The sequence below is a fragment of the Fusarium vanettenii genome (genome assembly GCF_000151355.1).
Source record: "Fusarium vanettenii 77-13-4 chromosome 4 genomic scaffold NECHAsca_3_chr4_2_0, whole genome shotgun sequence".
NCBI lineage: Eukaryota > Fungi > Ascomycota > Sordariomycetes > Hypocreales > Nectriaceae > Fusarium > Fusarium vanettenii.
This window is the reverse complement of record NW_003315879.1, coordinates 2,344,619-2,362,676: the sequence shown is the minus strand read 5'-3', so window position 1 is coordinate 2,362,676 and position 18,058 is coordinate 2,344,619. Positions and strand designations below refer to the sequence as shown.

General features: G+C 53.6%; 6 protein-coding genes across 6 annotated transcripts; 3 read left to right on the top strand and 3 right to left on the bottom strand.

The window, feature by feature from the left end:
- Positions 1–913: 913 nt before the first annotated feature.
- CPC2104 (condensin complex component SMC3) lies at positions 914–4,696 on the top strand (the record flags this gene model as incomplete). Its single annotated transcript, XM_003052211.1, has 4 exons — positions 914–951; positions 1,033–3,872; positions 3,931–4,347; positions 4,398–4,696. The coding sequence occupies 4 exons, from the start codon at positions 914–916 to the stop codon at positions 4,694–4,696; spliced, it is 3,594 nt and encodes a 1,197-aa protein (XP_003052257.1).
- A 450-nt stretch (positions 4,697–5,146) lies between these two features.
- NECHADRAFT_79243 (uncharacterized protein) lies at positions 5,147–6,338 on the bottom strand (the record flags this gene model as incomplete). Its single annotated transcript, XM_003051752.1, has 3 exons — positions 5,147–5,440; positions 5,492–6,177; positions 6,290–6,338. 3 exons carry the CDS (start codon positions 6,336–6,338, stop codon positions 5,147–5,149), a joined length of 1,029 nt encoding a protein of 342 aa, XP_003051798.1.
- A 755-nt stretch (positions 6,339–7,093) lies between these two features.
- On the bottom strand, positions 7,094–9,500 carry NECHADRAFT_100156 (uncharacterized protein; the record flags this gene model as incomplete). The annotated part of the gene is made up of 2 exons (XM_003051751.1): positions 7,094–9,081; positions 9,143–9,500. The coding sequence occupies 2 exons, from the start codon at positions 9,498–9,500 to the stop codon at positions 7,406–7,408; spliced, it is 2,034 nt and encodes a 677-aa protein (XP_003051797.1). The 3' UTR covers positions 7,094–7,405.
- Positions 9,501–12,311: 2,811 nt separating this feature from the next.
- Positions 12,312–13,243, bottom strand: NECHADRAFT_102575 (60S ribosomal protein L43). Its single transcript, XM_003051750.1, has 4 exons — positions 13,145–13,243; positions 13,067–13,084; positions 12,621–12,785; positions 12,312–12,558 (listed from the first exon to the last, which is right to left on the bottom strand). The coding sequence occupies exons 1-4, from the start codon at positions 13,174–13,176 to the stop codon at positions 12,495–12,497; spliced, it is 279 nt and encodes a 92-aa protein (XP_003051796.1). The 5' UTR covers positions 13,177–13,243; the 3' UTR covers positions 12,312–12,494.
- Positions 13,244–13,965: 722 nt separating this feature from the next.
- NECHADRAFT_38232 (uncharacterized protein) lies at positions 13,966–15,466 on the top strand (the record flags this gene model as incomplete). Its single annotated transcript, XM_003052210.1, has 5 exons — positions 13,966–14,023; positions 14,080–14,223; positions 14,292–14,637; positions 14,691–15,253; positions 15,309–15,466. The coding sequence occupies 5 exons, from the start codon at positions 13,966–13,968 to the stop codon at positions 15,464–15,466; spliced, it is 1,269 nt and encodes a 422-aa protein (XP_003052256.1).
- Positions 15,467–16,236: 770 nt separating this feature from the next.
- On the top strand, positions 16,237–17,911 carry NECHADRAFT_92838 (uncharacterized protein; the record flags this gene model as incomplete). Its single annotated transcript, XM_003052209.1, has 3 exons — positions 16,237–17,382; positions 17,430–17,781; positions 17,838–17,911. 3 exons carry the CDS (start codon positions 16,237–16,239, stop codon positions 17,909–17,911), a joined length of 1,572 nt encoding a protein of 523 aa, XP_003052255.1.
- Between the last annotated feature and the right edge of the window lie 147 nt (positions 17,912–18,058).

Below are 18,058 nucleotides of genomic sequence, written 5' to 3'. Positions count from 1 at the left end.
CGTGCCCGTGCTGCCTAGCTAGGCAGTATTATGCATGTAGATGCCTTCGGCAAACCAGAGGAAACATCGCAGCCAATACTGCACGGTGACGCCTTGCATGGTGACAATGGATTGCCTGACTCCGGCAACCTTATAATTGTGTCACATGGCGCGAACGATGCCTCTCAACTACAGGGGCGTTACCAGGCGAAACACATGTGGTGGGCCGACCAAATCAACGGTGATAACCAACAGCGGTCGGACATCCCCATGTTCCGAGCCAACGCCTCGTAAAAGGCGACCGACATCAATCACGCATACGCGGTAAAGGCAGGCAAAGTCCCGGCAGTGAGACAAGCCAGGATCGACCCCATGATATCTGCTACCGATGTATCAAAGGGTACCTGATTTGAGAGCTCGGCATGCATGGGTAGTGATGCCACGCGAATCATGCCGTAGAGCTGCATGGCATTCATCAACTCGCCCAACTGGTATGGGAAATACTGAAGAGGCATTCGAGCCATGCCGAGTCAGGCCCGGGCCTGTCTAATGATACAACCCTACTGCACACAACGGTTATTCAGGTCCAAACCGTTTGCAAGCCCGGGTATTAGTATTCAAGGTGACAGGCAGGCAATCATTCATTCATGCCAGCACAGGATGATAGAGACCAAGCTTTCCCACAGTGCACGGACCACCTATCGTCAACCAGCCGCTAACTAAGCGCCTAGCTTCTCAGGCAGCAAACCACGTCCCGTCGCAACGACGCGCCAACACCCACCACTTTGATCGCGGTGCTTGAGCCGACGCGTCGAATCGCATCAGGTCGCATCCACGAGGCAAAAGTCGCAGACCGAGTTGAGATTGCGCAGCAACTCGCAGACAACTCCCTGTTCCCCTCGCATGTTGCGCTACAGCGCCGGCGCAGCCCATCATGTATATCAAGCAGATCATTATCCAGGGCTTCAAGAGGTATGTCGGTGTCGTCCGCCCACACGACCCCTCCTCGCACCCGCCTCCATTCAAGCTCACCACTGACTGACGCATTCGCAGCTACAAGGACCAGACCGTCATTGAACCCTTCTCGTCAAAGACAAATGTCATCGTCGGTCGCAATGGCTCCGGGAAGAGTAACTTCTTTGCCGCCATCCGCTTCGTCCTCAGCGATGCCTACACACAGATGAGTCGCGAGGAGCGCCAGGGTCTCCTTCACGAGGGCTCTGGCTCCGCTGTCATGTCAGCATACGTCGAGATCATCTTTGACAATAGCGACGACCGTTTCCCGACTGGCAACAAGGAGGTTGTTCTGCGCCGCACGATTGGTCTTAAAAAGGACGAATATTCCGTCGACCGCAAGGTTGTGACCAAATCGGACGTCATGAACCTCCTCGAAGCTGCAGGATTCTCGCGATCAAACCCATACTACATCGTGCCCCAAGGACGAGTCACTGCCCTGACCAACATGAAGGAGTCGGACAGACTGAACCTGCTGAAGGAGGTAGCGGGAACACAAGTGTACGAGACCCGTCGTGCCGAGTCGCTCAAAATCATGAACGAGACCAACAACAAGCGAGAAAAGATCGACGAGCTTCTCAAGTACATCAAAGAACGACTGGATGAGCTGGAGGAGGAAAAGGAAGAGCTCAAGGCCTATCAGAACAAGGACCGAGAGAAGCGATGCCTGGAATACGCATACTACTACAGCGAGCAGACTAAAATCCAGAACTCTCTGGAGGAACTCGACAACGCCCGGCAAGACGGCCTTGACAACACTGACATAAGACGAGACGAGTTCACGGAGGGCGAAAAGGCGATCGAGAAGCTTGATGCGGAAGTACACAAACTCCAGCGTGACATGGAGATGTTGCAGATTGATCGACGACAACTTGAGGAAGATAGGCGCGACAATGCAAAGGCGCTGGCCAAGGCAGAAATGAAAACCAAGAACCTCAGGGAAGGACAATCTGCCCAAGAGCAAGCGCGAGCACAGCATGATGCAGAACTGGAATCAGTCCAAGCTGACATAGCCGCCAAAGAGGAAGAGTTGGCGACAATCATCCCCGACTATAACAGACGGAAAGAAGAGGAGGCCGAGGTACGAAGGCAACTCGATCATGTGGAGGCCACGAGAAACCGTCTTTTTGCCAAGCAAAGCCGAGGCTCTCGATTCAGAAACAAGAGCGAGCGTGATGCCTGGCTAAGGCAAGAGATCGAGGAGTTGAATCGCACCATCAGCACCCAGAAGGCCAACAAGATTGATGCGGACGAGGAGGTTGAGAGGGTTCAGCAGTCCATCTCCCAGACCGAGCAAGAGGTTTCTGATCTTCGAACTCGCCTGGCCAATTTCAACAGTGAAAGACAAGCCATCTCAGATGAGGCAACCAAGGCACACGACGTTCTCGAGAAACTGAATGACGAACGGAAGCTCGTTAGACGAGAGGACGACAAACTCAACAAACTCATTGGTGATGCTCGGCAAGAGAAGGAGTCATCGGAGCGTGAGCTGTCGAATACTATGGACGGAGCTACTGCGCGTGGTCTGGCAACTATCCGACGGCTGAAGCAAGAGAATGACATCCCTGGAGCATACGGAACACTGGCAGAACTCCTCGAAGTCAGCGACGCCTATAGACTTCCCGTGGAGCAAATTGCTGGCGCCAGTCTCTTTCACTATGTTGTGGACAATGCAGACACCGCCACTCATCTCGCAGATGCTCTCTTCAGACAACGAGGAGGCAGAGTAACCTTTATGCCTCTTGCTCAACTGCGACCACGACAAATCAACTTACCGAGATCCAACGACGCTGTACCGCTCTTGTCCAAGATCTCGTACAACCCCGAGTACGAGAAGGCTTTCCAGCAAGTGTTTGGCAAGGTTGTTGTCTGCCCAAACCTGACTGTTGCCGGCCAGTATGCCAGAAGCCATGGCGTTGATGGTATCACTGCCGAAGGTGACACCACAAACAAGAGAGGTGCCATGACTGGTGGATATATCGATCCACGAAAGTCACGACTGCAAGCGGTCCAGTCTGTCAACAAATGGCGAGACAACTACGAGGAGAAGATTGCCGAGTCTCGCGATATCCGCCGACAGGTTGAGCTCAAAGACCAAGAGATCACAGCTGCCATGTCAGAACTTCAAAAGCTGGAGCAGAAGCTGCGGCAGGCCGATGACAGCTTCGGGCCCCTGAGGCATGAGCTGAGGAACAAGTCGGTGCATCTAGAGAACGAACGAAACCACCTTGAAGCTGCTATCAAGCGTCGGGAGGGTGTGGAGAAGAACATGAATGTTTTCCTGGAAGATGTTGCAGGTCACGAGGCTGAGCTTCAGACCGACTTCAAGAAGAGCTTGACAGCAGCCGAGGAACGCCAGCTGGAGGAACTCAGCGACAGTGTCCAGGAACTCCAGAAGCAGTGGAACGAGGCCAGCAATGCTCGCCGTAGTCTGGAAACACGGAAGCAGCTCCTCGAGGGAGATTTGCGCCAGAACCTGCAGCTGAAGCTTGACCAGCTCAACAGTCAAGCTTTTGAGAATTCAGCATCTGGACTATCGTCAGGTGGTCTGAAGGAGGCGCAGAGGGAGCTCAAGAAGGCTCAGAAGGCTCTGAAAGCTGTCGAGGCCAGCCTTCAGGAGACACAGGCCAAGATGGATGACATACAGAACCGTCTAGACCAGTTGGCCGTCGAGAAGGCGCAGCGAGAGCAGAGGCAGCAAGAAATCTCGGGGAAGATCGAGAAGCACAAGAAGAGAATGGACAAGAGTCTACGTCAGAAGGCTCTCTGGACGGCGCGGGCTGCTGAACTCGCCAAGACCATTCGGGACCTCGGTGTGCTCCCCGAGGAAGCATTTGATAAATACGAAAACATGGAGGAGAAGACGGTGAGTATCATTGGTATAAGTGCAAACAACCTGAACTGACATGTTCTAGATCACGTCGAAGCTCAGGCGAGTAAACGAGGCGCTCAAGAAGTACAAGCACGTCAACAAGAAGGCCTTTGAACAGTACAACAGCTTCACCACTCAGCAAGATCAGCTGATGAAGCGACGAAAGGAGCTGGACGCTTCCCAAACGTCTATTGAGGAGCTCGTTGAGCACCTTGACCGTCGAAAGGATGAAGCCATTGAGCGTACCTTCAAGCAAGTTTCGAAAGAATTCTCGACCATCTTTGGTAAGCTGGTGCCCGCTGGTCATGGTCGGCTGCTCATCCAGCGACGGACGGATCGTCGCCAGGAGCCGGCCGATGACTCGGAGGGAGAGACACGGGGTGCTGTCGAGAACTACATTGGTGTAGGAATCAGCGTCTCGTTCAACTCGAAGCATCTGGACGAGCAGCAAAAGATCCAGCAGCTGAGTGGTGGCCAGAAGAGTGAGTCTACCTTTTCCCCTGATGAGTGATACCCTTTCTAACAAGACCAGGTTTGTGTGCTCTCTGCCTCATCTTTGCCCTCCAGGCAACCGAGAGCAGTCCCATGGTTATCTTTGACGAGGTGGACGCCAACCTGGACGCCCAGTATCGTACGGCTGTTGCAGCGCTCCTCGACTCCATCTCCAACGAGATTGGTACGCAGTTCATCTGCACCACCTTCCGACCCGAGATCGTCCACGTTGCAGACAAGTGTTACGGTGTGACGTTTGTCAACAAGACGAGCACCATCGACTGCGTCACTGCGGATGACGCCCTCAAGTTTGTCGAGGGTCAGGCGAGACCGAACTGAGAAGAGCGTGATGGGGGCTTTTTTTTTTTTTTTGTGTCTTTGCTGTACCTATCCATCCCATGTAGTAGCAATGCGCTTGGAGGGCGGAACTTGGCGTTGGGCGAGTTGAGAAAGGTTTTCCTTATGCGATGATGAATTGAAATTCCTGCTGTTGTTTTCTCTAGGCTAGAGGGAGGCTGACCATGTTGGTTTGCGATGTCTTGGAGGCGATGAATACCATATCACGTAACAACAGATGATCTAGTCTGCCTCGGGTTTCTGTGAGGCGTTTTCCATCCTACCCCTGAGTTCATGTCTCGTCAATGAGACTTGAGCCATCTCAGCCTGCCCTTATATCATGTCGACTTTACGTAGATGCCCACGAGATGATATTGACTTTTCATTTGCTTCTGTACTGCAAGTATACATGATAATTTACACGCAGCGCCCTCACTGCCAGGCCCATCTAGTCTACCTGTCGGCCATCATGTTGCGAACGCCCTTGAAGTACTCTGGCGACAGCTCGGCCTCGAGCTCCTCGCGGGTCAGCCATTTGAAGTCGGTGTAGCCAAAGGGGTTGCCCTCGAGGTCCGCCTGGCCGGCCATTATCCGACCCTTGAGGAAAAAGGTCTTTTGGCCCTTCTTCTCGACGCTGCCGTCGGCCTTGAGCGTGGGCTTCGTCACGACGTGGGCGACGGGCACGCGGCCGACGACCCATGTGTTCATGTTGACACCAGCGGCCTGGTCAAGGACACGCTTGGCGGACTGAAGTAGTTGGTAAGTATTTTTTCGTGCTGAAGGAATAGATAAGCTTACCTCGTGTAGGTTCTCATCCTTGGGAATCACATCCGCGGGGAAGCCCCAGCCATCCTTGCCCTTGACAACCAGATACAGCGTCCGATCGAGCTGACGATCCAATCGCTTCACATCACCCTTGCGGTCAGCTTCGGTGAGACGGTCGACGGGCGGCTCCACAGGCACAACATCATCGGGGGCGATGAGCTCAGCGTCATCACTGACACGGGCCTCTGCGTCCTTGAGCAGGGCCTTGACGATGCTCTCCTGGTCGCTCAGCTGGTCGCCGACGCGGAGCTCGTCATCCCATGCCTTGGAGCTCTTGCCATTGTACACACCAAGCTCCTTGGCGACGGTACCCTGGCGCTCCTGAACCTTGACGTTCCAGTCCAGCCGGCGAGCCGTGTCGGGCTTGAAGTAGATGCTCGTGATGAAGGGTGTGTTGAGCCGCTCCTCGAGTCGCTTCTGGTAAAAGAAGAAAGAGTTCTCGAACGGGTGCAGTTTCCGCGTCACCAGCGGCGGCCGGGTGAGGATCATACCGGATTGGACATCGTATGGTGGAGGAGGACGGCGGGCTGCCACAGGAGGGGCAGAGTCTGTGGTGGTGGTGGCTGTGGCATCGACGGCGGAGGAATAGAGGCGGGCCGAGAGTCTAGGAAAGGCGGAGGAGGAAGAGGAAGCGCATCGGAAGCAGACATTGGGAGAAGCTAAAGACAATTCCCGCTCGTTAGTTTATACAAGAGCTCTTGAGGTTTGAAAGCCCGCTCCAGGTCCCCCCAGTGTTCAATTGAGGCCCGGCGGGAGGGCAGGTGGACTCACTGGATAGCGCAGCCCGAAGGGCCCGTCCACCTCGACTTGATGCTGTCATTATAGCCGTCTTCCCTCAGTGGACGAAGGGGGGGGAAATATGGGTGCGAATTGAGGGACCGACGTTGGTGATGTTCCCACGATGCTGCTCTCGCGCCTCTAGAACTTTTTCCTTCTCCGGCTCGAGGTACGTACCTCTGTCCAATTGGTGACCGTGCTTCGAGGTTCTGAACTCTTAAAAGGCTTACCTAAGACCCCTCAAAGTCCACCTATGCCTCAGGCATCAATCACTTTACCATAACCCACAGCAAATTTCCAATTCTCTTTTCCTTTTTTCTTTCTTCTTTTTCTCTCTTCAAGGCACCATTTCCTTATCGTCAAGACCTGTTTCCACCTCCAGAACGTCCTGATCATTTACGTGTGCCGAGAGTGAATTCCGCAGTCTTTTTCGCTAGCGGGACCTGCAAGAAGCTTTTTTCTTATCATTTTCCTACCGGGTTCTGTTAGATAGATACTGCTGACATCTCATCCACGCCAAGTCTGGTTTATCGTCCGTCGTGTGCTTGCATTTCCGCTCAACCCCCCCACGCAGCTATCGTGGAAGGGGAGATTAAGCCGAGCTTTCTCGCTTTCATTCGCCTTCTTATCGTGATGCAATTTCTTCTCAGTCCAACCTCGCTCTCTGAGCCAAGCAGAGTATCAACACCTGGGTATCCGTCATGCCCTTTTGCTGGTAACAGATCATCTGTTGGGCAGACGCGAGGCTAAACTGTGAATCTCAGGTTCTCTGTCAACATTACACATGACACTGCGATTCGACTGAACTTTGAATTGCTGTTCAAAGATGCGGCTTTGATTTCCTAAACCCTAGGCTCATATGCCTGCCGAAAATGATATACAGACACATAACTGAATACACATGGAGCCAAGATAATAATGGCCCAGACGCACAAGATACAGACAAGACAAGACCCACGATCGTAACCCAACCCAACTCCTCGCCGCACCACGCACGCTATTCGAAATTCAAAGAATAATGCTCCTCTTCAAATGATGCTGGGTATCAAACCACATGGACCGCCCCATGATACCTGAACGCCCGCTAAACTCAGTTCCCGCTTTCTGTCGTTAAGCAGACAGTTCTGCAACTGCTTGAGCTACCTCTTTGGTAGCTCTCTTTTCCCATTGCCGGCGGGCATCATCATTCAGCGAAACTGCGCCCTTGACTTCGTCATAAAGCTTTCTCGAGATGTCCCTGTTGATGATTGAATACTGCTCTGTCGTCAACTTCTGAGACCGCCAGTGCGGTCGCAATGCGCCCTTGACGATCTCATTGATCCTGATTTTGTCTTCATGAGTGATATCGGACGCCGCGTTGGGTCTTGTTGGGGATTGGTCTTTTGGTGGTTGTGCTGGAACCTGGTGTGCCCGGCGTGGCCGGGGTTGGCGGAGTTCTAGCGGCCGACCCTCCGGCGGTCTGTTTGACTGTGTCTCCTGTGGCCTGCTTGGCTGGACCTCCTGTGGTCTTCTTGACCGTGCTTCCTGCGCGCCATGTTCAATATTCTTAGTCTTGTTGGCGCGGGTAGGTGAATAGTTTGCTGGTGGGTAGTGAGGCTGGATAGTGGTGCTGAGTGAAAGGGTTGGTGAGGTTGGTCGACCCGCCAGACTGAGCAGGGGAGGAGGAGTGGTGGAGAGAGCCCTGGGGCTGCCATAAGCGGATGACGAGGGAGAAAGCGCTGGCGATAGGGCTGGCGACGAAGCATCTGGTGGATGTCGCCATCCATTCATCGTGCCCGACGTCTCATCATCCGACATGTTACTCGGCTCGAGCTCCTTCAGAAGCGACGAGACGAGGGGAGGGTCTATACCGCCAATGTTGACCACACCATTTCTGGTCGACGATCCATTCGTGACTCGTCCAGCCGAGGGACCGGGCGCTGGGGATGATACAGAGCTCGAGCCCTCGCCATTCTGAGTCGGAAGTCGTCGAGTTCGAGGTCGCTTGAGCTTGCGTTCTGGTTCCTGGACGGGTTCGCGAGGGGATGCCGTGACTGATCGCACCTTGCGCTTGCGAGAGTTGGTACTGGACTCTTCAACCTCGCGGGCACGCGCGAGAGCGCCCCATGCTTGTCTCTCCTCGGCTGTTTCTCGCACGGGCTCAGGCGCGGGCTGAAGGCGCTCGCTTATGGCGGGGGGGATATTGTTCACAAAGACGTCGCGAGCGCCCAGTCGACGGGCTATGTCCATTCGCTGTTGCCATCTCTCGAGCTCGCGTCGACCGCTTTCTTGGAATCGCCTGTATTGCTCAAGCTCTTCATCCTCATCATCGTGGTTGTCGAGGTCCAAGTCGCTCATCTCGTAGAAGCGACCCGAAAACTGGCCCCAGGCGCCCTGCCACTCTGCATTTCGAGCTTGACGGCGGGCCCTTCGCATGCGTTCTCTAGTTCGAACTCGGTACCCGCGCACATTTCGCGGATTTGGGCGTCGGACAGATATGGGACGTGGGGATCGATCAGTTTCGTCGACAGGTTCTGGCTCATCCTCGAGCTGGAATAGATGGGCACATTCCATGCAGTACCATGCGCCGTCGGGGATTGCATCGAGACCAATGCAGTGGGTGTGATAGGCGGCATCGCAGCTGTCGCAAAGGAGGAGGATATCTTCCCGCTCCGCCGAGTTGCAGATAGGACACGGATTGCCCTGTTCCTCCTCCTCCTCTTCGGGATTATCGCCCAGCCACTGGGTCACGTCGAATTCGGCGATCTGCTTCTTGTCTTGGACTTCGTATTTTGAGATGGGCGTTCCTGCATAGTGACACCAGTCAGCGTGTGCAGACATGCACGAGGGCGGATGAGCTAAACTTACCATCGACTCCGTTGTAAACGCGGACAGAGTGGAAGGGATTACGGCAGATGGGACAGGTGTTTGTCTTTTGAGCCCAGGAGCGAATGCAAGCATCGTGAATAATATGATTGCACCCGTCAAGGGCGGCGACAATGTTGAGATAGCTGGAATCGTCGTCGAGGGAGCTGGGAGCTGTAGCGTAGAGAGCGGTAGCGGCAGCAATGGGAGCGGGTTCGGGAGCGGGTTCGCCGTCAGTGGCAGCAGCAGCACCAACATCGGCAACAGCATCAGCTACACTGACGGCGGCTTGAGTGTCCGTCTCGAGGGCGGCCCGTGGTAAGGGATCCAGGCATATAATGCACTGCTCCGGCTCAGACATGATGTCGTTTTGGATAACAAAGGCCGTATCTTGATGGAAACATGTAAAAGAGAATCGGCCAAAGAAAATGGACTCGAGCGGGCGGCGGGCGTGGTAAATGTGGTGGTGATCGATTTAGGCGGGATGGCTCGTTTTTTGGGGGGGCAAAGCGGCAGGGCCTGGGCTATGAGTGGTGATGTATTAGTGGATGGGATGGACGAGAGAGCGCCTGGGAGGGCGAGGGATGGAGCGAGCGGCCTGCTGAGAATTGAAGGAAGAAAGTTCCAAGTGCAGCGGGCCTCCAGAGGCGGTTTTGGCGCCTCCAGGCTGTTAGGGGGGGCCTGACAATGGTCCAATCAGGGGCCGTCGGTCCGCGGGGAGCGTCCAGTCAGTCCCTGGCTGCGTTCTGGGGCTGGGCTTCTGTGAGAAAGAGAGACCCTGGATGACTGGCTCTGGGTACCTCTAAGGTCGCGTCGAGTCGAGTAGAGTCGAGGCGAAGATGAGTGGGAAGGGGGGTTGAAAGTGGGGAGATGATGGGGTTGATTATGTAGAGAGAAATACAAAATAAATACCTCTTGTTTTTTTTTCCCTCTTTGTCCAGTCTCCGAGTCCCAAGCAAGACGCTGCTGCGCTGGGCTTCGCTGCTCTTCCCGATTCCCAAGTCGGGTTGTCGCCAGACAAAGGTACAGGTACAGGTATCCCTGCGAGTGGTACTAACAGTGAGCCACCCAAAGTTGCAGGGTCCTGGCTGCCTGTTCAGAGGGTGGAACTGCAGGCGTATGCGTAGGCGTAGTCGGTCGGCAGAGTGAATAATATTAAGATGAGGAATAACAAGAATAACAAAAAGGGGAGGAAAAGTTTTGTCCGTTTCTCAAGTGGCTGGTGATACACTCAAAGTGGCTTGTTGAAATCGTGTCGTCAGTGACGTTCTGGAAGCCCACATGTGGTAGTGGAAGTGGAAGTGGTAGTGGTAGTGGTAGTGGTAGGGGAATGCCCGTTACGAAGCTTCACGGTTGTAGCGTGTATCGAACTCTCAAGGTTGGACACAAGACAAAGCGTGAATTCCCCTGAGGAGGAGACGGATGACTGGGGACAAGTGTCTAGGCTGCCAGGGAGGGGGAGATGGGTTTGATTGGAAAGTGGTAGGCAAGAGGCAAAGAATGAGAATGGAAATGAAGGTGAATGGATGACGGAGCGATGGAATCCGGCATGAGATGGGACGGTTCTGTGCCGTGCTCTTCTGTTCTGTGCTGTGCTGTACTATTATGCTCAGGTTCAGGTTGTTTTCTCCGCCTGCCCAGAAGGGAAGACAGACAGACACCCAATGTAAGGAAACTCTTTTTACGTGTGACCGTCCATGTCCATTCCCCCTACTACTACGATACCTTCATGGGCTGGGCTAACCTCCGATGCGAACTTCGTCGCCGTAATTGGTACCGAGCACAACACGTTAGCGAGGTACCTGGCAGATTGGTCAGTTCTCTCTCCCGTCTCTCCCGCTGAGCTCACCCCAAGGCTCCAGCTGTTGAGCAAGGCGTCACCTGCGACACGACGACTCCATCCGCCCCATGCGCATATTGCCATCAGGCCTGCCTGACACCCGAACATCCTCTTACTCTCTGGTTCCTCATACGCACGAACACTCACTCAGGTACAACGTCAAGCGTCAAGTGCTTATCTCACCGACTCTCAAACTACAAAAAGACTACCGTCGAGCTGAGCCATAGCCCAACCCACATTTTGCCTTGAAATGCCCTATTAGCTCATCCCGCCCAGCATAGGCGATGCGGTCCTCGTGACGGATCTCGCCTTGCTTGAACTGGGCTTCCACGTTTATCGGAGGGGGCTCTGAGCACCACCAACCCCCGACAACCTCTAGCCCCATGACGAGTCACGCACGCACTCGGGCTGTTTCTGTAGATGGCGTCAAACCTCCCTTGATGGGCGGTCTGCTCTCGCTCTCATTCTGCGCATCAAACGCGCAATAACCGTGAGTCGACAACCGTCGTGGGTCTCCGCTCGACTCACGATGCGACCTTGAAGGGTATACTCGAGTGATAGATCAGGGTTCTTGGGATAGGCCCCTCTCTGCTTGTGTGGTCCGGCGCCTAACACTAGGGATGGGCTTCGCGTCCTCTCATAGGGCCGTAACAGAGACACGCAGTTTTGTTTTTGTTTCTTGTTTATTACCTCTCGTGAAAAAAAATATTATCGTCCGGAGGCTGAGGTGGGTTCACTATCGGAGAGAATCGTCGAGACTCGGCCGCGATCTGCTGCCAAAGCAATGCGCTGCGCTGTCTCATGCGTGCAGAGACATGGAAACCCCCACTTGCGCTCGGAAGGCAGGGCGGCAAACCACCTTGGTCAGGGTCATTGCCTTGGTCGACTGGGCTCGACTTTATGAGACGGACCTAGAGTCTTCATCATCTTCGATCAGCCTGTCACGGTTGTGGTCAGCTCAACATCTGCCGCACTTGCGGTCTGACCGGCCCACTGAGCAAAACGGGTCCTCTGCCTTCACATGAACCAACCATCTGAGACTGATATTCGATCATACACGCGGTATATCCGTGACTCTTCTACGATGTCGATGACGTTTTAAACCCCGACTGCCTAGTCATCCCCCCAGCCTCTAACAGGCCAACCCAGGTATGCAGTGCGCTGAACTCTGCCACGATGATATTGGATGTGACCTGGGGTTTTGTTATGCTTGACGATAATAACGCTGCCTTGTCTCGCCCACGAGTTGGAATCCTCAGCGCTGGTTGGCCATGGCTTCACACAAATCCGTGGGGCCTCTGCCGACAAGTCGCAAAGATCCGTCTGTTCGTTGAAAGGGTCCGAAACTATGCAATTCATTTTTGTTCATTGCTAATCGAACGGCCTCTATGCGACCGAAGATCGGGTGCTGACGTCCAGTCCGCCAACTCGTAGTGTAGGCACGAAATCCATGTTCCCCCCGTGCACCAGACCGAAAAGCAAAGCCGTTTTCCCCTCCCGCTAAAGTCCACTCCTTTAAACCTCAGCAATCTCACGAAGTCGTCGCAGAGTCGATCGCATGGCGGCGGCAGCGGGGGTGCTGTGTTGGTGTTAGTTCTCCATCGCTGTGTCAGTTGTCGCCGTAGCGGAGAGGGGACGCACGAGACGACGTAAGCGCCACCGGCAACGGTGCGCTTGCAAGACTTGCAGTCCCAGATACCAGTGGCCTGTCGCTTCACAGTGACCTTTCCGCAGAAGGTGCAGGTGTACTTGGCGTGCTGGGTGATTTCCATCTTCTTGACCTGCTTTCGCAGGGAGGCACCGTAACTGTACAGCCATGCGTTAGTTGCTGTGGTTTGATATGATCATGCCGGGCCGTCGAGTAGTGGTCTCATTCCCTGCTGCCCTTGATCTGCCACGACTGCCCCAAACTGCCAGGATTCTTGTTCCAGTTGTGATCCAGTGATCCAGTGCCCCGTCTTGATGTTTGACGCAGTCGCAGGTGCCAGGGAGAAGTCGCAAGCATCAGGGAGGTCGTGGCAGAGGCGAGGTCGTAGGGAGAGATCGTTGTCGAAGTTTTATCGGCGATGAGATATCGTGAAACTTACCGGGTACCATATTTACCGCTGCCGACAGAGTTAGCAATTTGATTTCCAGCAGCAATTCAGCAACGGGGAGATACGCACGTCACGCCGACCTTCTTCGTTCGCTTGGTCATCTTGAGGGTTTATGTGTGGGACGTCTTGGGAGGATGAAGACGGATTGATAGACGAGTGGAGGTGAAGTTGCTCGACTGCGGTTGGAGGCTGACTGCGAAAGTGTGCTTGGAATTGGACCTGTGATTTTCGTTAGGGCGCAAGCACATAGCACGTGAGGGGAAGCGAGGCCCCACCTACTTTTTTTTTTCTTTGAATTTTGGCAATTGAGGAAAAACCTCGGCAAAATGCTAGGAAATCCTGACTCGGAGGAGACTCTCGGTTCTCGAGGATTTTCCGTCAACCTGATTCGTGCAAGCTCCCCAGCTGTCTTTGCGCACAGAGCAGCACTGGCTGGATGAAGTTGAGCTGGGCAACTTACCGAGGCAGCTTGGCGACACTTTCGTCAAGGTGGTGAGGGCAGTTCACAAATGGAAACGTCATCTTGGCCTTTTGTGTTGATAGTAGAAAATTCATTTCTTTCTACACTCATATTACCAAGGGATGGCTCATTACTCCAGCATTTGCTAGCTGAGAATGACTGACACATGTGGCCGAGTTAAGATGCTGATGCAGCTGGGCTGAATACCAGGGTCCCTTGAAGCTCCCGTGGGTGGGCCGGCCTGGAGCAAGACACCGACCACTTGGGTGTACCAGAGCTACTGTACTTTCAGAGGTAGAATGATGTAAAAGAAGACATGGCATCGTGTTTAGAGTAGTGCCACGTTCTCGTATTTTAGACGAATTCTTTCCCCTTCTCCTCATCGGTCCTACAAACCTATTCACTCCATTGTGCATCCACTAGCCTCAACATGCCTTTGATCAAAGAGCATGGTCGTCAATACGACCTCGTTGTTTTTGGAGCTACCGGTGAGTTCAAGACGGGAGGCAATTGAGCAACTCATACAAGTCTGACCGCCTTCAAGGCTACACGGGCAAATGGACTGCCGAGTACATCATCACTCACCTCGCAACTGACCTGAAGTGGGCTGTCGCCGGCCGCTCAGAGTCTAAGCTGCAAGCTGTCGTGGACGAGTGCAAAAAGCGCAATCCTGACCGGCTGCCACCAGGTATGAAGCAATCCCTATTACAGGCATGGAAGGGCCACGTATTTTAACCTTTGACTGACATTGTGTAGGTATTGAGATCGCCAGCCTCAACGACAATGACTTGAGTGCACTCGCGAAAAAGACTTGTGTCCTCATCACCGCTGTCGGCCCCTACAGCATCTACGGCGAACATGCCTTCAAAGCTTGCGCTGAGGCGGGAACCCATTATGTGGATGCCACGGGCGAGTTCCCATGGGTTCACAAGATGATCAAGAAGTATGAGGCGACTGCCAAGAAGACGGGTGCTATCTTGGTCCCTCAGTCTGGTATTGAGTCTGCTCCCGTGGACCTCGGCACATGGGCTATGGCCAAGGCAATCCGCACCGAATTGGGAACTCCGACCAAGGATGTCACCATTTCTCTTCACAGAATCAGGTGAGTTGTACTTGATGAATTGATAAGGTATAGTGTGCTGACACTGGTCACAGCTCGTCACCTTCTGGCGGCACTCTGGCTACTGCGCTTGGCCTCTGGGATATCTTCACATTGAAGGAAGTGAAAGAGTCCAACAGCCCATATGCTCAGTCTCCTATCCCCCATAAGGAGCCCACGAGGCCCAAGGACTCCATCCTCGAGAAGATCTTTGGTGTTCGAACTGTACCTAACCTTGGCCTGATGACCACTTCTGCCATGGCATCGACCAACATCCCCGTCATTGAGCGGACCTGGGGACTGCTCTCAGAGACACCCTCTCGAAAGGATGAGTTCTACGGACCCAACTTTACCTGGTCAGAGTACATGAAGGCTCGCAATTGGCTCCACGGAATCTTCATCCACTGGCTCCTTCTGATCGGAGGCATGTTGGTTGTGTCGATTCCTCCGTTGAGGGCGTTTCTGAAGAACCGTGTCTTGCAGCCTGGAGAGGGCGCCAAGCACGAAGACACAGAGAATGACGCACTCGAGTACAATTGTATTGCGTATCCTGACTCTGAAAAGGCCACAGGCAAGGCGGCTTATTGCCACATGTGGTATCATGGCGGCATATACTACTGTAAGTGATGGAACTGCATGAGTTGTATCGTTGACAGGTGCTAATGACTTTTCAGTGACGGGAATGCTGCTCGCAGAGATTGCTGCGACCATCTTGGAAGATGAAATCCAGCTGGATGGAGGCTGCTATACGCCAGCCTGTCTTGGTCAGGGTCTAATTGATCGGCTGGACGACTCTGGCCTCAAGATGGAGGTGAAGATTATTGACGCTTAGAACATGGACGGATTGGCAACGGCTTCTCTATATCCAAACATGTTTTCTGGAGCATTTAGATGACCCTACCACGTTCTTGGAGTTGCTATTATCTCTGAAAGGCTACATGAAGTAGATGTTTCTAAAATTGATTGCGAATCGCCAAGTTTTGATGGGTTTTGTGGTTTCACATGTGATGTCCTCACTTACATGGTGTGTTGATACTGGACGTGATATGCGTAAGTAAGGTACCGGCCACATTGAGTTAGCAGTGTGAGGGAAATAAAAGAGGCAAATTCCAACATCGTGTCCAGAATGTATTTTATGAGTCTCAGAGCAATATATCTTCACTCTAGTCTCATTATCGTCTCTTGACCTCCATGGCAACTCATGGACCTTCAAGGTTGAAAGGCGGGGAACATTGCTCGTTGCCCCGGCCCTGTCGCCAGGGCCAGTCAAGTTGCACGTGGACGCGCTGTAGCTTGGCTGCTTTAGTGGCGGGTCCCCTGTAGCTCTCGCATTCAGTGGGCCGAAATTGGAGAAAACCTTCTGTCCAAGTTGGGCGCAAAACGTCATCATCAGTCATTATCTTTTGAAAGCTCTTCCATTCGATCTACCACAGCATTCCTACAGTATCACATCAACCCATCTTTTACAAGTCTTTTTGCGCCATCCGTCAGAGGCCCTTGTTACTTCCCGCTCTCTGGGAGAGTGGTGTTGCATCGTTGAATTCAATTGCTTGCGCCTTGTCGCCCTTGATACTTCCAGCATCTTTGTGAGATTCACCCAAGATGGATTCTCACACCACCACCACATCCGACGCGCCGCCCAGTGAATCAACACCTCTGCTGCCGACCGAGACTCGTCCCAAGGCAGCGCGAACCGTTACATTTAGCGATAACCCCGTCACGCGAACCATCGAGCCCAGCCGACTACAATTGCAACCGCGAAGCCCTCACCATCATGGCTCCGGATCAAGCAGCGCCGCTGGCGGCCCTCCCATGCTCACAGCCCTCAACAACAAGCTCCGCAGACGCAACAGCCAGGGATCTGTGCCCGCGGTAGCTCATCTGGCCCTCGGGCCCAAGATTGGTCCCCAGCGAAGCACCAAGAAGACGGAGAAGCTCAAGCTACTCCCCGCCCCGGACCTGGACGAGGAGGCCGACGAAGAAAGCGGAAGAGATGTCTATTCTCAGTACACGAGGATTAAAGATCCTGCCGCGCGAAGGGATGCGGCAAAGCTGGGTAAGGCAGACAGAGACCGGCTCCCCCGTGTAACAGCGTACTGTACCGCGAACCGTTACGAGATGGACGCCCTGATGAGGTTCCTCAAGGGGAGGGGCAAGACCAGGGGCGCAAGCCCCAAACTCATCGACGAATGCATATACACGCCGTACAACTACGGTGCCAAGAGCGCTCGCAGCCGCGATCCGGTTCAGAACTATGAGCGACGACACTCTACTGGCGGCGACGCCATGGATGAGAGGCCCCAGAGGAGCGACTTGATGAATCTTCAGCAAGAAGGAGTTGAACCAGAGACTCGAGACCACTCCTCAGGTCACAACGGCCATACCAATGGGAACGGTTCCCATATTGGCAACGAAGAGCTTTTGGGTTCCGCCGTGGATGACCGTGACCCCATCGAGAACAGTCCGGACTTCGACACACATATACACACACCCGAGGTGTTCCTTTTTGACTACGGAGTTGTTGTCATCTGGGGAATGACCGAGGCCCACGAGGCCAGGTTCCTGAAGGAGATATCCAAATTTGAGACGGAGAAGCTCGCGGCCGACGATGTTGAGACGGAAAAGTTCAACTTTTACTACACAAAGGACTACCAGGCCCGCATATACAACGATTTTATCACCCTGCGCGACAAGAACAACTACATGACCAAGCTAGCCATCTCGCATGCGGTGGCGCAGAGCGTCAAGGTGAGCAAATGCTCTGACAGAAACAATGAATATGCTAACCCGTTCAGACTTCACTCTACGAGGAATTGATAGCGTCAACCGTCGAAACGTGCAAAGACATTCCCACCCAAATAGCGACGACGGGAAAGATTGCGCTCCGGCGATCGCAGATCAACATGCAGATCGGCGAGCTCTTTATCCTCCGCATCAGCATCCACCTCAACGGCTCCGTCCTCGACACTCCTGAGCTGTTCTGGGTAGAACCGCAGCTCGAGCCCGTGTACCAGGCTGTGAGGAGTTACTTAGAGATGGACCAGCGTGTTGGTCTTCTCACAGAACGTCTCGACGTCATTGCCGATTTGTTAGCTGTGCTAAAGGGAGAGCTTAGCCACGGCCATGATGAGAAGTTGGAGTGGATTGGTATGTTGTCACCGTTTCTGACACTGGATATATGTCCAAGCTAACCAATATTTTAGTGATTATTCTCATTGCAGCCGAAATCCTCGTCGCCGCGATAAATATCGTCGTCGACTTGTACATTGGTGACTAGACCACAGCCTAGCCAGGCCATTTTATTCTGTCCCGCCCTTTCGCCGTTAATACAGCGCTCTCTAGCGAATCGGGATTGTGTACTTCTTTTTGGCTTGGGAAACCAGAAAAACCGTATGGGATGATGGATCGGGAGTACCGGTGTAAA

What these genes read in the sequence shown, in the direction of transcription:
- NECHADRAFT_102575 (XM_003051750.1), bottom strand. Translation starts at nt 13,176, where the DNA reads ATGACCAAGCGAACGAAGAAGGTCGGCGTGAC. An exon ending in GGTGGCGCTTACGTCGTCTC is followed by an intron (nt 12,559 to 12,620) that starts GTGCGTCCCCTC and finishes ACACCAACACAG; the next exon opens with CACCCCCGCTGCCGCCGCCA.